Source organism: Pleurodeles waltl, chromosome 6, assembly GCF_031143425.1.
Source record: "Pleurodeles waltl isolate 20211129_DDA chromosome 6, aPleWal1.hap1.20221129, whole genome shotgun sequence".
NCBI lineage: Eukaryota > Metazoa > Chordata > Amphibia > Caudata > Salamandridae > Pleurodeles > Pleurodeles waltl.
The window spans coordinates 1,440,995,498-1,441,012,323 of NC_090445.1; the positions used below are offsets into that span (position 1 = coordinate 1,440,995,498).

Genomic DNA, 16,826 nt, shown 5'->3' on the forward strand with positions numbered 1-16,826 from the left:
TTTAAAGAAGCGGTCATAGTTTGTAGCTAGTTGGGGTCTGCAGTGGTCGACTATATTAGAGTCCTTCGGTTGACAAACAGTATGTGACAGATATCTTCATTTATCCCATGCCTGTTCAGTTGGTGATGGCTCCATTATTGGTTGGTACATTACTGGGTGATGGACAAACCTTGCAACATAAATGTCTTATGTGAGTGTGTCATGATTAGCAATAGTTGGCTGCCGACCAGTGAGTATTAAGGTTTTAGTATGAGTGTAGGCCAGAAGGGCTGTATACAAACTGACATTACTGTATAATCCCCAGGCTAACCACAGTTCAGCCCTTTTTAGCTTATCTGTTTATGAAACTAGTGTGTTGATTAGAATGTTCCACATCTGTGGGCTGTAAACTGTAGATTGTACTTGAAAGTGCAATTATCTGGACTCAATACCAGGGTTGTAGGATAATGTAATTATATTGGAAATAACCATATTTTCAATAGTCTTCTGAAGTGTATGTTCTTGGACGCTGCTGGTAGTGAGTTCTAGAGCTTGGCCGTGTTGGTAAGTGGGTTATTGGTAAGGGCAGGTAGGTAGCTACACTCAGCAATAGGCCACAATCCCTCACTAGGTCCAGTCAAGGTCTCAATAAATTAATCCTTGCTCAAGCCTTGGTAGCTTGGCCCACGAGTAGTTAGGGTTAACTTAGGAGACAAGTGTGTAAAGCATTCAATATCAACAAAAAAGTAAATAAGTAAAACAAAACACATAATACAAATGCAACACTGATTCATATAAATAGGAAATATTTTTATCTTTAAAATGACAGCAAAACAACAAAAATCCAATGTAGGGAACAAGAGATATGAATCTTTAAAGACTAAAAGTAAAACTAGTGCTTAGAGACAAATAGCGCTCAGAGGGTTAAAAAAAAGTCACACTGGACAGGGACAAGGCCCAGAGTTCAGGCCATCCATGATGTAACACTGTTACACTTACTTTCAGAAGTGTTTCTGGATTTAGGAAAGTGGTCCACAGCACCAGCCAAGGGTTCAGAGGCTCTGGTTTGCCGCTTGGGGTCTGGGATAACAACTCTGACCATGCATCTCTTCAACTGATGAATCTTTTTACAGCAGTTGCTCCAAACTTCTGGATCTTCTTCCATATGTCCTTTTCTGGGTCCTTGAAGTGTCAACAAATTTGATCCAAGGTTCCAGAAACTCTGAGTTGCTTCTTGGAAATTGAAACTACAGTTTCCAGAATGCACCTGGTCAGAATCCTCAAATAGCCACTGGACCCTTACCTGTTGGCCTTTTCTTTCAGGACTTGATGCAGGGGACTCTGGTCAGCTCCTTTGTACCTGTAGCTTACAGGAAGTCCACTCCTGGAGTTACAGAACCAAAGCAAAGTCCTTTTCTTGACAAAGTCCAGAGTGTGCAGCTGGTGCAGTCCTTGTGAGTGCAGTACTTCAGGTGCAGACCAGAGGTTCAGCAGGGCAGTCCTTCTCCAGTATCTTCTTCCAGCAGAGATCTGAATTGTGGGGCAGCTCTGCCATATGTATCCTTGCTCTTGGGGTGGGAAACAGGGAAGTGCTCCTGTCCAAAGGGGTGTAGGCTACCACCCTCTGGAGTGACCACTTCCTGTGAAGTGTGGAAAAATCAATTCCAAAAAGCAACATTCTCTAAAAATCAAAGAAGGCAAAAATTCATCCTCTGAGATTAGATTTGGCTGAGTCCATCCACTGGTGTGGCCAAGTCTCCCTTAACACACCCCTTCCAGGCCCTCTCCTAATCAGTGGGACTCCCACCTGTCTGGGAGAGTATGAAGTGGGAGAGGTCCAGTTTCTGTCCCAAGTGACTTTCCCTCCTTTGAAGATCAGTTTGGCTACTCTTCCCCCATCCTGCTCCCCCATCTGCTGCATCAGTTGTCTGCCCACCGGATGATTCCTTTGTCCCAGCCCAGGCCATTTTACACCTCATTAAGGTAGCTTGGCTCAGGCTGCCAGAGGGTGACCAATCAGTAAAGGGCGCTACAGAGCCGAATTTGGTAACTTTCAGAAAGAGTTCCAAAACATTCCCTGTGCTAGTTTTATTAAATTCCACATTGGCAAGTTGTTGTATTTATTATAACATCTCATTTGGTACCAAACTTGATATATGTAGATCATTTCTATTCAAAATAAGACTTTATTATTTTAAAATAAAATCTCCAAATGTTAACATATGGAGCCCACTCACATTAATGGGGAAAACTAATTGGGCTGTTTTTCCCTCGCCAGGGTTTTTAAAACATCCTTTATAAAGTCCTTGCTCATACTTACACTGCACCCAGCATTGAGGGCACCTAGGGGCACACCTTAGGGGTGACTTATATGTAAAAATAAGGCAGTTTGAGACTTTAGAAATACTTTAATTTCAAAGTTGAATGTAGGGTTAATTGTAAATTTAAAGCAGCCAACAAGGCAGGCATGCCTTTACAATGACACTGGACACCACAACAGTGCACCTATGGGGGCACTAACTATACTGGGTCCCTAAACCTACTTGCCCTACCAAGTACTAGGGACTTATAGGTAGGTTGTCAGAGCCAATTATAATTAGGCCTAATTTGCATATACCGTTTTAAACAGGGCACTGGCCTGACACTGGTTAGTACTGCCCAGGGCACAGTCAGTCAGAAAACTCCAACAGCAACTAAAAATGGGGGCAAAAATGGAGGGGGCTTCTGCAATCAGCCCAGTTTTCCCACAGGCATCGTCTACTGAGAAAGCAGTGGCTCTTACGGATTTCTTATTGTAACGTTCTATGATGATTCGTGCAGTGTCCTGTTTTGTTTGTATTGCTTGAGTTTTATTAGCAGTTATAAAGGTCCCTTCCCCTAGGAGGTCCTATGGACAATGCATAGTGCCTTGAACATTGTCCTTCTAGCTATAGGCTGTTAGTTGTGTGATCTGGAAGCTCACCCCGCCCGCCACCAAAACCCCCTGCTTTCTTCCACATAAACTGCTGTTTTCCCTTGTTGATATCCAAGTAAACTGTATTTAGTTCTCCTTAACTACATAGTTTTATCTCCATAAGCACCCCAATTATGACACTAGGCTATATGCTGGTTAGCTCACAGCCCTCCATGTGCTCACTTCATAAGCCATGCCTTCAGTGAAGTCAAGCTAATGAATGGAATGTGTTGGTAACCACCTTGAAACACTTCATCTGCCCATGTTTAAAATGTAAGATATGTGCTGTTAACAAAGTATCTCAATCCCTCCCCACAAGTGGCCCTTGAAAGTATGCAATAACTGAATACATTTAAGCAGAACCTAGAGGAGGAAACATGTAATGTCTCATACACAACTTTTCAGTGACTTAAGTGTGGAAAAAGTAGGGTTTCAGATGGCAATTACAATTTTCAGCCATCAGGGCATGATAGGCTCATTCAAGGATTCTCTAATGTTTCAGGTTACAGGTGTACTAACCCAGGCCTACTGTGTTTCACTTCAGTCTTATTTCATTTACTCAGACAACAAGGAATACACACAACCAACATGGAGAAACTTGTAATCTGGGGGACTCTATAGGGCATGCAATCTTCTTGCATAGTGGTAGAATGAGCTTTGTCTTGTAGCGCGGCTGTTTATCTCCCTCCGAAGAGCTTACTGTCTAGCTCTCGGAGCTGTTGAAGAAAGCCTGTGTTTGGGCAGATGTCCCTGTGTTCGCTCACAGCTCGTATGGCATCCAGTAGAAATAGCTTCTCACAGATCATCAGGAATGCGAGGATGAGAGTAGCAGATCGACTGATGCCCATTGCACAGTGAACTAGCACCTTCCCTGCAAAGGCAAGGAGAACAAGGTGTAGGTATCATTCAGCAGGAGCAAAAGAGAACAGAGCTACCACTGATGGTCAACCTCTAGAAAAAGAAGACATTGCCCATGGAACTGCCAGGAGACAGCTTTAGCTGTTTACCAGATACATTCAATAATCACCAAAACAAGCTTCAAAAGTAGTTTTGATATGGGCTTTGTTGTGTTCCTATTCCACCTTTGAAATCCTTCATTTTCTTACAACTGGTTGAGACATTGTTAAAACAGACCCTTTGTCGATTACAGTAGAAAATGGGATTCTACCCTGGGATCACTGGTAAGCACAATAGAAAGAGGTTTTACTTTGTGCGCCCTGCAATAAAGTCATTACCAGGGGCCTTACATTATGAACTCTCTGACAAATACAATAGGAAGGGGTTTTGCATTGTGAACTCCATGACAAACACCTTCAAAAGGGGCTTTAAATCAACAGGGAGAGACTCTAATATATAGATTTCTAATTTAGGAAAGGCCGGAAAGGTTTCATTTTCAGTGCATACAACTTGCAGTACTTCAGTGTGTGTGAATAAAAGTCATTTTTGTTTTTAAAAGTCAAGCCACAGGTTTATCTTTGATATATTATGTTAATGTGTGCTTTGAGAAGGCCTGAGATTGTAACCCACACCACCTCTCCGAGTAAGCCTTGGGCTGTTCTACTGCATATTCTCTGAGTAAAGTGCTAAAGGGGTGTGCAATACAGTTGTGAATCCAATAATATGGTGGCCCTGGACAATAGTGAAATATGACTCAATTGTCACAGTTGGGGCTTAGTAACCTTTAAGTGCCATGGAGCCACCTGAACTAAATCTCACAGTGTTCAACTGAGAATTTCCTCAATGTGTCAACTGAGGAGAGAAGAGATGTGCAAATTAATATGGACAAGTGAATGAATGTGGCAGAAACTAATGTGCTCATTCATAGCTGTCCTGCATATGTTTGTTCTGTACATGAATGAAGGTAAGGCCAAAAATGACGTTATGTTAATGTCATCCAATTGTTTTTCAGTTTAATCCCCGGGATATTGCAGTACCCGTGAGGGCAAACATTCTAATGTCTGCATCAAAATAATTCTCGTACAGTTGTTAGTGGTTGTGTTATTTAGTCTGTGCATCCTTTATTGCAGTAATGTTTTGTTTACTGGTTGAGGACCTCATTACGAGTACTCTGGTGTAGGGGCTGCTACTTTCCCTTCCACTGAGTTAACAACATGGGGGTTCTGGAAAACTATATTAATTTACAACAGACTTCTGTCCCAGCTGTAGCAAAATCATCCTTTTATTTGCAATTAAAAGGCACATAGTGTATTTGATAACGTAAGTAAAATTCACGAGAAAGACGTTCAATGCAATTTACAGCACTAATAACTTTAACATGTGCAGTACATATTTGTTACAAATAGCATTTATTAACAATTTAGCATTTTACCATAATCGAGAAGGTCTTTGAATGCCAGCCTGTTTTGATGACATGTTAATTTAATGGCATTAGTATTTGATGTAAAGATATTAATCAAACAGCAATAAATTCTAATGCCACTGGGGTCTTGTTAACTCCAGGCATGTAGAAGTAACCTGGATTACAGGTTGAACCCTGGGAATCCTCAGGGATTATGAATTTCTAAAGGAATTATTTCTAGGACCAGTTCCCCAGGAAATTCCCCAAATGGCCCTCCAGCTGCCAAGTTTTGATTCCACCTCATACCACTTTCTTTCACCACCCTGCACTTCCAGTCTCTATCGCACCCTTCTGGGTTTTTCATCTCTGCCTTTTTAGGTTGAGCGTAAGAGTACAACCTCTTGTCTACTTTTAAGTAAACTTCTTCTGTGGGCTTCCAGCTATTTCTTTTGTTAGTGTCAGTGCCTTTTAAAAATCCTTGCTTGCTAGTGGTTAGTCATGCCTCTTTGTTCCTCCTTCTTCTGTGCGGGAGCAGGGGCCCACAACTGCATAATTACGTTTTGTCCTGTTTATCTGGTCTGTGGGGGACCTCTTTTTTACTTTGTTTCCTGCTCCTGTCCAGAGAAGCTTCCCTTTTCATTTGCAGAGCACTCTTGCTCTGAGCTTAGCTGTAAACAAGGCTATAAATCAGGCTGTTATCTTGATCACACCTGGTCTTTGCACCCTCTCAGCTGCTTGGCTCCCACCCTTCCTTGGCTTGGATTTCTTTTACCAATTGTGCCTGCCCATGGTCCCCAGGGTGGAGGATCACTTGTAATTGTTTATAGCCCATGCACCCAGCTCTACCAGTGCTCTGCAATCCTTAGAGACAGTGCCCACTTCTGCTCCATACTGGAATCCCATGTGCAGCTCCATCAGTGCACCTCAGTTCACACACTCCCAAGCCCCTCAGCCATGCCAAATCCCACACACGCTGTCAGACAGAGCACCTCAGTTCTTACATTCAGTACACTCTGCTGTTCCAGTAGAGGGACCTCGGGCACAGCTCCATCAGTGCACATCAGTTCACACCCACCAAACCCCTCAGCTGTGGAAGAACCCCACACACACTGTCTTACAGAACACCTCAGTTCTCACGGTCAGTTCAAACTGCTGTTTCAATACTGGGACCTGGGGCACTACTCCATCAGTGCACCTCAGGTCACACGCTTCAAGCCCCTCAGCCGTGCCAGAACCCACACACGCTGTGAGACAGAGCACCTCAGTTCTTACAGTCAGTAGAAACTGCTGTTTCAGTACTGGGCCCTCGGGGGCCGCTCCAGTGCACCACAGTTCACACACTCCAAGCCCCTCAGCTGTGGCTATGCTAGAACCCCACACACGCTGTCTACCAGAGCACCTCAGTTCTTACAATCAGTACACTCTGCTGTTCCAGTACTGGGACCTCAGGTGCAGCTCCATCAGTGCACCTCAGTTCTACACCGGCGAGGTCACCTCCTTTGCTATACTGGGACCCTGCTTACATACAGTTTTGTTACAGCAGCTCAATTCTAATATACAGTCCAACTGCCAAGCTAATACTGGACCCAAAAGAGCAAAACGCAGCTCAGCCAGTGCACCTCAAGTCTAACATCCAACGCCACTGTTGATGGGAACCACCACAGCTCCGCCAGAATCCATCAATTCTAACATTCAGTGCACGTTTCTTCTCAGTACTAAGGCTCACACACACGCCTCTCGGTTCTGTGGCTCAGAGGCAAAGCCACTTCCATGCTGGGCCCCACTCGTAGCTTCACCAAGGCACCTCCAGGCTAACACTCTGCAACACTGAAACTCTGGTACTAGGTTCAACACATAGCTCCATTAACATACCTCACTTCTGAGCTTGTGTGCCCATTACTATTCCAGTACTGCAGCCCACACGCAACTCTGTCAGTACACCTCAAACCTAACCTGCAACGCCCCATTATTCCAACACCAGGAATTACACAACACTCTGTTTATCATTCCTCACCTGCTGCCTTTCTGTTATTCCAGCACTGGGTTGGGACACAGCTCTGTCTATACCCCCAATCCTGATCTGAAGCACCCCAATATTGCAGTATTGGGGTTCACATACTAATGCACCTCCTGATGTTCTGCAGTGTCCCCGGCTGTTCCACACTCTGATGTCTGTTTGAAGACGTGTTGAAGCCAATTAAATCTATTCTTAGCTGTCACCTTTATTTCGGAAGGTCTTTTTCACCTATCTCACTCCATTCTTTCCTTTACACTGTTTTCTTTCTTTCCCACTTTTCTCTTTCGAGCTCCTAAAATCCATACGTTAAGTTTCGCTCTTTCTAACAACTATTTGTTTCTACTTCTCTCCCGTTTTTTTTATTTCCCTCTTCCTCCTCCTACTTCCTCTTTCAAACTCACAAAATCTTGGTTATTTCTTTCCTTGTTTCGTTCCTCTCTTTTTTCTTCATAAGGCGTTCATTCTTTCACTAATTTTTCTCTTTCCTTTATTCTTTTCTTGTCTTTCCTATTTGCTCTTTCCTTTGAATCGGTATGCATCCTTTCACTTTTTGTTTTAGATCTTTCTTCCTTCCTTTCTCTGGTGTTTTTCTTATCTTTATCTGTCAATTCACGGTTTACGATAAATCCCCCATTTTCCTTTTGTATGTGGAAGCCATAAGTTACTTGTCTGGACTTGAAGTGTAAGTGTGATGCCCTGGTTCTTCTGCCGCTTGTTTGTCTCACCATCTCTCTTTATTTCCCTATTATTCATTTTCTCTTTCTTTTCACACTTCTTTCATTATTTTTTCCTCAAAATCTTTTATTTGCTAGCTTCCTTCTCTTCTCTCTTTTGTCTCACATGCTTGCTCTGTTTCTTCTCTTAGTTGTATTTTTATTTTCTTGTTCTTCCTTTCCAATTCTTCTTTTATTTCTTTGTGACACCTTCTCTTTCTTTCTTTCGTGTGTTGTCTTCCTTTCACTTCTCTTTTTCTGCCCCATCTCCTTTTTCTCCTGAGGCCTAGTTATCAACGGAGGAACAGGTGATGTGGCACGGGGCCCAGAGACCTACAGACCTCACTCAACTCTAATTACTCATCTATTTTCCTACCAAAATTCCAGTCAACCATTTTCCTTTCTTACTCCAGGGCCCATGACACCATTACTATGCCACTTGTCCTCTCCATCTTTACTCCCGACACCCTCTTTCCTTTCACCATCCAATCCGTCCCAAATGATACTTCTATTATGGTGTTTTCAGCAGTACACTCTAATGGCAAAAGTTTATTTCTGCTAAAGGCTTATGTGACAATTGTATATTTTTTAAGATAGAAAAAGAAGGTAAATTGAAGTACTTTAGTTAAATGCTGGGCCACTGGAATTATATGGTGGGAAAAGACGACATCATGAGACAGGGTTGATCAATTTATGCGGCAAGAAATGTCCAGTTATGAATTTAGAATGCCAAAGCTCTAACTCAAGAAAATGCTAGACCTATTGCATTGCAAATACTTGTTCCTTTTGCCATTGTTTCACCCTTCCTTTTCTGTCTTTCTCGCTCTTTCTCTGATAAGATAAGCCTGATCTCCAAAAACACCTGCACAAATTAAGTACCACCAAGAGCTGGGAAGAAAGACAAATGCAAGTTCCTGAAGAAAATTAACATATATGTTTGGCAGTGTAAGTGCCTGGGTGCTCCATTTGGATGTTAAAGACAGACAAATGAACAATACTACAATGCAATAATATCAAGACACCAAGAAAACACAACAATGAAGCACGGCCTAAAACATCGCCACATAACCAGGAGCTGCACATGTGGCCCCTACCTTTGGGAGAGTTCAGCCCAGCTCTGATGAATCTGGCCGCAGAGTTGAAGTAAACGCTGAGGTTGAACTCGGGGTCATCGTCAGCCTCGATGCCATAGTAGTCGATGCCCATCTCGCAGTAGAACTTGGCACCGGTGTTCACGTGGAAGCGGCCATCGGCAGCATTGAGTATATGCGTGATGCCCAGCTCGCGCAGAAGGCCCTTGTCCAGAGCAGTGCATCTGTGGGAAGGCAGAGGAAGGTAAGAATAAGTAACATGTCGAGCTCTGTAGATGTGAGTGCAGCGATTATGGCAGCGGGCCATATTCTGTGTCCAGACTGTAGGTTAGCAGTGGGCAGTATTAGGGCAGTGAGCAGCTGCAGGCCATTGGACAGGGTTAGAGTGGAGGGAAACCCGTGGGTAACTAGCAAACCTGCATGCTGTAAGTTTGCAAATATTTACAGTATCAGCAGTCTGTCCCATGGGCAGGTGTAAGGGACCTCCTTAGCTTCAGTACAGACAAGGCGGGAGCTGAGCTGCAATGTACTCCTCGCTAAACCTGTACTGTATCCATTCCTGTAACTACTGTGGCAGCACAGTGATCTGACAATGTACCTCTCTCATAACCTGTCCATGCTGCTCGAGTGCCGTGACCCGACGGCAGCCTCTTCAATGCACATCAATCGCTACATGCAGAACCCACAGTTAGTCCAGTATTGGGACTCCTAGACACCTGTGTTTATACAAAGTACTTAGGGGCAGATTTACTACCATTTTATGCACCCGAACACTGCAAGGTAACTTTTTGCACTGCGTCAAAATGCAGAGATCAGAAATGCGCCACATCTATAAAGATCCCTGCCAAGCCAGGCACCCTTGTGCCATGGTTCAAGGGACCTTGTGCTACAGCCAGAATTGGTTTTGTGCAGGGACCCTTTCTGCACAAAAACAATCCTCTGAGGCTATTTCCTCTTTCTACGAGTGCTGCAGCAAGTGGCACATGTAGAAAGGAGAAACAAGCATTGGCGCAAAGCCAATAGGTATCCCTTATGCAATTGTGTTATAGCCATGTTGTACAGCAGTGTGGCTGCTGCTCAGCATGGCTAAAAGTTAGTTGCATGGGTGGAGTAGATTGGAGTGGGGTAGACTGGGGTAAAGTAGAATAGGGTAGATTGAAGTATAGTGGATTAGGGTAGATTGGCGTAGAGTGGAGTAGGGGTAGAGTGGGGCAGAATGGAATAGAGTGGGGTGGATTGGGGTAGATTGGAGTGCGGGAGTTGGTTAAATTAGCATGGGAGTTTGGAGTGGGGTATACTGAATTGGGGAAGATAAAGATGTAGCGGGATAGATAGGAGTGAGTAGGGTAGATTGAAATGGAATGGGGTAGATGGGACTGAGATATATTGGAGTAGAGTGAAGTGTGGCAGATTGGTGAAGAGTGGGGAAGACTGGAGTGGAGTAGGCTGCAGTGGAGTAGGATAGATTAGGGTGGAGTGGGGTAGATTGTGGTAGATTCAAGTGAGAGGATTGAGTGGAGTAGGATGGAGTGGAACTGGATTGAGTGGAATAGACTGGGTGGATTATGGTGGGATTAGATTGGAGAGAAGTGTGGTAGAGTGAAGTGGGGTAGATTGGAATTGGGTTGATTAGATGGGGTAGATTGGAGTTGGATAGTTTGGGGTGGAGTGGGGTAGAGTCGATTGGAGTGGGTTAGATTGGACTGAAGTGGGGTAGATTTGAATGGGATGTAGTACATTAGAGTGAAGTGGAGTGGGATAGATTGTGTAGAGTGGAATGCAGGGTGGTAGATTGGGGTAGAGTGAAGTAGGGTAGAATGGTAGATTGGAGGAGGGCAGATTGGGCTGGAGTGGAGCTGGATACATTGGAGTGGAGGGAGATACAGGAAGAGTAGAGTGGTGTAGACTGGAGTAGAGTGTAGGGTATATTATGGTGGGGTACAGTGGGGTAGTGTGGGTAGATTAGAGTAGGGTAGATTGGAATGGAGTGGGGTAGATTGAAAAGGGGTGGCTGGAGTGGGATAGATTGGAGTGGAGTAGATAGAAGTAGGTGGGACGGGGAAGATTAGGGAGGGGTAGATTGGAGTGGGGTACATTGGGGTTGGGTGGGGTAGATTGGAGTGGGGTGAATTGGAGGGGAGTGGGTTAGATTGAAATAGAGTGGGGTAGATAAGAGTGGGGTAGATTAGAGTGAGTTGGAGTGGGGCAGGTTTGGGGAGAGTGAAGTGGAGTGTGGTGGTTGGAGTGGGGTAGATTGTGGTAGATTGGAATAGGGTAGTTTGGAGTGGAGTGGGGTAGAATATAGTGGAGAGGAGATGGATAGATTACAGTGGAGTATGGAGTGGGGATAAATTGGAATGGGGTGGGGTAAATCGGAGTGGGGTTGTTTGGAGCAGAGTGGAGTAGACTGGAGTAGATTTGGGTAGATTGGAGTGCAGTGGGTTGGATTGAGGTACAATGGAGTGGGTAGACTGGAGTGTGGTAGATTGGAGTGGAGTGGGGTAGACTGGGGTAGAAAGGAGCAGAGTGGGGTTGAGTAGAGTGCTCTAGATTGGTGTGGAGTGGTGTAGATGGCAGCCGGTGGGGTTGACTAGGTTAGATTGAATGGAGTGGCATACTGTGGAGTATGTATGGTGTGGTAGCACACTGCCATTACAGAAACATATTTCAAGTGAAATGACCATTACATTTGCATCGAAATGTGGTTTTACTGCACATAAACTATAATCTGTGCAAATGTCATTACCTGGTGCATTGATGTGTTTTGATCATATTCAAATATTTGATTCCACCACACTTCAGAACTGCAAAGCAATTGTGCTTCTTCTGTAATGTGTTATAAATATTCTGAAACATCGACACAGTGCATTTTTTTGTAGTGTGCTAGAAAATAAAATAAAATAATCTGTTCTCATTCGTACATGGGTAAGCATGGGCAATCAGCAGGATTGTCACATAAATCCTCTCACTTTGAAGTCAGAGAAAGAACACTAAGGTCACTGGAAGAGAGAGCCTGACATTTGACCTCTGTCTTTGAATGCACAGCAAATGTGACATGATAGGAACAAGATTTAAAGGCCTCTTTTCAGAAAACAAGTTTGTGGAAGAATACAGAAAACACGGTTTTGGCAGTGGGTGAGACAAACTGAACCTGAAGAGTTTAGAGCAAAGAAAAACAGAAAATGTGAGTTACAAACCACAAAGCCAATGGCAAGCAAATGGCAGAACGCATTTCTAGGCCAACTTTCTGAAAGTCTCCAGGATGTCTTTAGCAAACTACAGGCTGCAAAAAAAAAACGAGAAGAAATAAACCTATTTTTCCTCATTGCACCTCACCTGGGAAGGCGTTGCATTTGACACATTACCAGGTTTATTCTTGGTAGTAATTCTGGGAATGCACTAAAATCCATGGGTGGATGCGTGGAAATACCAATGCTTAACCCATGTAACGCCCACCCAGCGCAGAATAACGGAAGGCAGTGACTTGCACTGCCTTACATTACTTGAGATTTACCAAGCTATACAAAACAATGCAAGGTATCTGTATGCAGCACAGTATATCTGACTTAAGGACTTGCATTGCCTTCTGTGACGCAACGGCGAAGCAAGCCCTTTGCAAATCTGGGCTGAAATTTGTAGCTATAGGTGCCATTGCCAAAGATTTGCTCAGAAACCTTCAGCTAGCACTGTCCAATAATATGGGTACCAAAAAACAAGGCCAGGTAGTCTTGATTCCACCTAGTGACTCTTTAACCAACTAGAAGACAATCCCTGCACATTTAACTCACTCTTTCAGGTCTTTCCCATCCCTGCTTTCTTTCATTATAACAGATTTCTCTCTCTCTCTCTCTCCTTTCCCTCTGTTTATGTTTTTCTCTTTCTTTCTCTGAGTCAGAGTCTGATGAGGAAAAATAAGCTCCTTGCCCCAAAAATGAGTGTTTGTGGACCTTACCAGCAACCAACGGCACAAATTAAGCATTTGTTATGCACTCCAAACCTGACCTGTAACACTGCAGTACTCCGCAATATCAAGATAACCAAAGACAGCTCTGTCAATGCACCTTTGTACTGGCCTGCAACACCCCCTTATGCCAGCATAAGCCACAGGCACAGCTAGGCAAAGCAGCCCTTGGCTGCTTTTAGTTCCCTATATAAGCAGAACAGAACTTTACCGATAACCAGGTGATGCCAATTACAAGGCAAATGTTAAAAGGCCATTGTGCCAAAACTCATGAAACAGTTAGAGGGTCAGATTCCCATCTACTAAACCTCGCATAATCTCTATAGTAGGATAAAATTAAACCAATGTTCCCTTTATTAATGGAAAACACAAGAAGAGGCACAAATAATAGTGTTCTAAGTACACCTTGGTACAAATTAGCATGCTTCTAGAAAGTTACTGGACCAGCATCTAGTGTGCAAATAGGTTTGAAATTCTACCTTTCAAACAATTTAATTACCTCCAGTAACAAACTTTCTGGCTGATATTCTATTTGCAATTTGCTCACATATTAAAACTCTTTCAGATGCCTGACTGGATCTGGAAAGATGAAACTGTTCTTTTGGGCCGTCAAGTGGTGTCTTGTCCCTGTCTTCACTTTAGGAGGTATCCTGGATTTGACATCATGAAGCTGAATATTCTGCCACCCAGGTGCATTGACGTCAGTTTGTCCTTTTTACCATGCCCTCAGAGATGGAAAGGAATCTAACAAGATTGACCAAAGTTACATTATACCAAAACTAACTTGAAACCTTATAACAGTTGTATGCCACTGGGGTGGTGAGTAGGATCGATGGGGAATCTACAAGGCAAGCAGCTGCAAGGGACAACTGTGCATGTACTCAAAGGCTGTGGGCCAGGTTAAGGCATGACAAGAGGGGATAAAGGATGAAGTAAATAGGTCTACCCCTTTAGCAATTACCTCATTATAGAAAACATATTTGCCCATATGCAAGAACCATAAACTTTACAGTGGCTGTAGCCCACCACAAAACACAGGTACTTTCTGTGTGACTTCAGGATAGGTATCTCAAAATATGCAACCTTCAATTTGAACAACACAATCTTCCAGTTTCAAAGTCAAACAGACATACAGAAGAGAATGCATTTTAAATTACTTCTTGCAGAGTAAGGCATTCAGAATGCAAAGGTCCAGAATGTCCAGAGACCACCATCTTCTTTGGGACAGACAAGGAAATAGCAGGTGTAGCATCACTCAGATTTCTCCTTATTTTGAATCAATTCCACTGCTCCCTTACTAAACAGACTGAGACATTCCTGTTGCAGAATGCAAGCATGGTCCTCCAAGGTGATAGAGGAACCATGGAGGATGGGAGGAGGCAAGTTTCGGAAGCCAAGGGCAAAGCCTTATTCGACAATGTGGAGGACCCAGCGTTTCATGAGGATGAATTGCCAGTGTGCCAATCAAAAGGACACCATAACTCCAATAGACAACAAGTGCTCCCTCAAAAAGAAAGTTAGGAGGGTTTGCAGTGGGGCAGCAGAGAGGAGGATTGTGGCTACAGTTTGTGATGACAAGTGGAGCTGATTCACCCTCTATAACGCCTAAAAAATGATTCGGTTGTTGAAAGGGGAGCCTACTTATTCTGAGGAACAAAATCAGCATACTGTCTCCAAGCAGCGACTGTCCCCAGCTAGAAATTGGGTTTGGTAATCCATGTTATCATTTGGGCCTGCTTGCCTCACATAAGGAGGTGCTCCTCACTGTTCATCTAGTAAAAACTAGACTCAACTGTCTCCAAGGTAGAGTTTATCATTGCCTTTTTACAAGGTAAGGTAGGGGCCTGCTTCCTGCACTGAAATACTAGGTGTAACTTTCTTTCACATTAATGTAATACTAACCTGTTGCACATTTGGATGTTTGACATACTTACACTTAAAGTGAGGGCTGAGCCTAGTAAGGTCATAGGTAGAAATTGTACCAACCTGTCCCCCACTTAGACTTCAGCCTACGTGGATCCTTCCAGTATAGAGGGTGACCCAGGCTACCCCTCAAGGTGAAGTGGGATAAGCTGCCCTCAGTTTGAGGCAAGCCTAACTATTAATATGTATAGACTAGGCCTACTTCCTGCCCACCAAGTAGAAGTTGGGCAAGCCAGTTCCACAACTGGAGATCAAGTGTACGTATCTCCCAAACTAAACATGAATTATTAGCTATACTGTACTGGCTTTGCCATACCACCATACATTCTTTAAGCTTACCTGTCTTCCAGGAAAAAGCAGGGCCTACATATCTCCAAGGAGAGGTTTGACATATCCGTCCATTGTTTAGAGGTTGACCTCTCTCTGCCTTGCTGGTGGAGGTCAGGCATTCAATTCAATTAGGTTGATGTTGATCTTACCTGCTGCCTTCTGGAACTTTTGCCTACCTGTCACCCAGGTAGAGGTTGGGCCACACTTGATTCACATGCCCAGTTGATTTCCTGTGTGTCCAGAGCATCATTTGAAGGTCAGCCAGAGGAGGAGTTTCATAACATTTCCCTCTTTGACCACAGCAATTGCTTAGGAAGTCATCTTTGGAGGACCAATCTTTTGCCATTCTTGAACAAAAAACAAAGAAACATTGAATTAGAATATCCAGTGCTTCACTTTTAAGAGTTTCATTCCTGTGTGCTATATCATTCTCTATTTCTGCTTTCAATAATCAGAGTAATTACTTTATATATAATTTATTAAGCTGCTTTTAAAATTCTCAACTCAAGCAGACCCCACTGCTTTTGCCCATCCCTTCTCTTACCCCATTTCCGTCTCCTCTCACTTCCCCATGACTTTCTCAAATATATTTCTTGGTTTTGCTATCCCTCTCCTAGACCCCATTCTCATTGTTCGCCTCATCTCACCTACATCAATGTCCCCTTTCTGCCCCAGCCACCATATGTGGGACATCCTCTCTTCCACCTATACCCTCACTACCCTCAATCAATTCATAGCTTCCCTCACGCCTCCTATACCCCCAGACGCACCGTGGTGCCTCTCTAACTTACACACCCCTCCACCTTTCCCATTCACCCATTTTCATTGTTGCCCTATCTGCTCAAATAAATAACCATCCATTTTCCCCATCCTACCCCTGCCTCTTTTCCCATCCTGTCACTCCAATACTACTCCAAGTTTCTCCCACCTCCCATTTCAGAGCACTCTTCCAAAAGCCTATCCTAACTTTGCATTTTTCTACTTACACCTGTACTACTTGATTTCCCCTTGTCATGATCTTGACAGGAATAATTATAATTATTCACTATTGTACCTTGTAATGCATGTCCGTCATTGATAAGTAATGTAAATAAAAGATGTTACTATTACCCAAATTAATGATACTCATTTCCATTACCTCGTAAGTATAAATGGCTTTGTTGGACTTGCTGGGTTTTGAACTCTTGATTTGCCATTCACTGCATTTCGTGGCTATTTGTTACCTTACAAGGCATTCCTCTTCTCACCACATCCCCCAAAGATTGTCTCTACGCCTGTCCAATCCAAACTAACCCTGCATTTCTCTTTTCTCTTGCTTATCCTCCATACCAAATCCTGTGGGGTAACAAAACTTGAAGGGCCAACCTGCAAATTACATGGAAGTCCTCCCTTTTCCCCCGCCACCACCTTCCACTTTGAACCCCCACCAAAAAATGTAGTATATTTTGAACTGTGCACTGTGCTGACTGCTCTGCCTATTAACCCCTGGTATGTCCCATGCCCTCCATTTCCTGTGACACAAACAAGGGGAGACAATGCTCTAGTATAAACTGACACAGT

The 16,826-nt window shown here is 43.7% G+C and overlaps 1 protein-coding gene across 1 annotated transcript in view; it reads right to left on the reverse strand.

Annotated features, from left to right (window-relative positions):
- Positions 1–774: 774 nt before the first annotated feature.
- Positions 775–16,826, reverse strand: part of LOC138300940 (dual specificity protein phosphatase 13B-like) — a 111,998-nt gene continuing 95,946 nt past the window's right edge. The window contains exons 3-5 of the mRNA XM_069240862.1: positions 15,443–15,613; positions 9,056–9,276; positions 775–3,803 (exon numbers count right to left, since the gene is read on the reverse strand). Coding sequence (XP_069096963.1) covers positions 3,610–3,803; positions 9,056–9,276; positions 15,443–15,612 — 585 coding nt within the window. The 5' untranslated portion in view covers position 15,613 and the 3' untranslated portion in view covers positions 775–3,609. The remainder of the gene's footprint in view (positions 3,804–9,055; positions 9,277–15,442; positions 15,614–16,826) is intronic.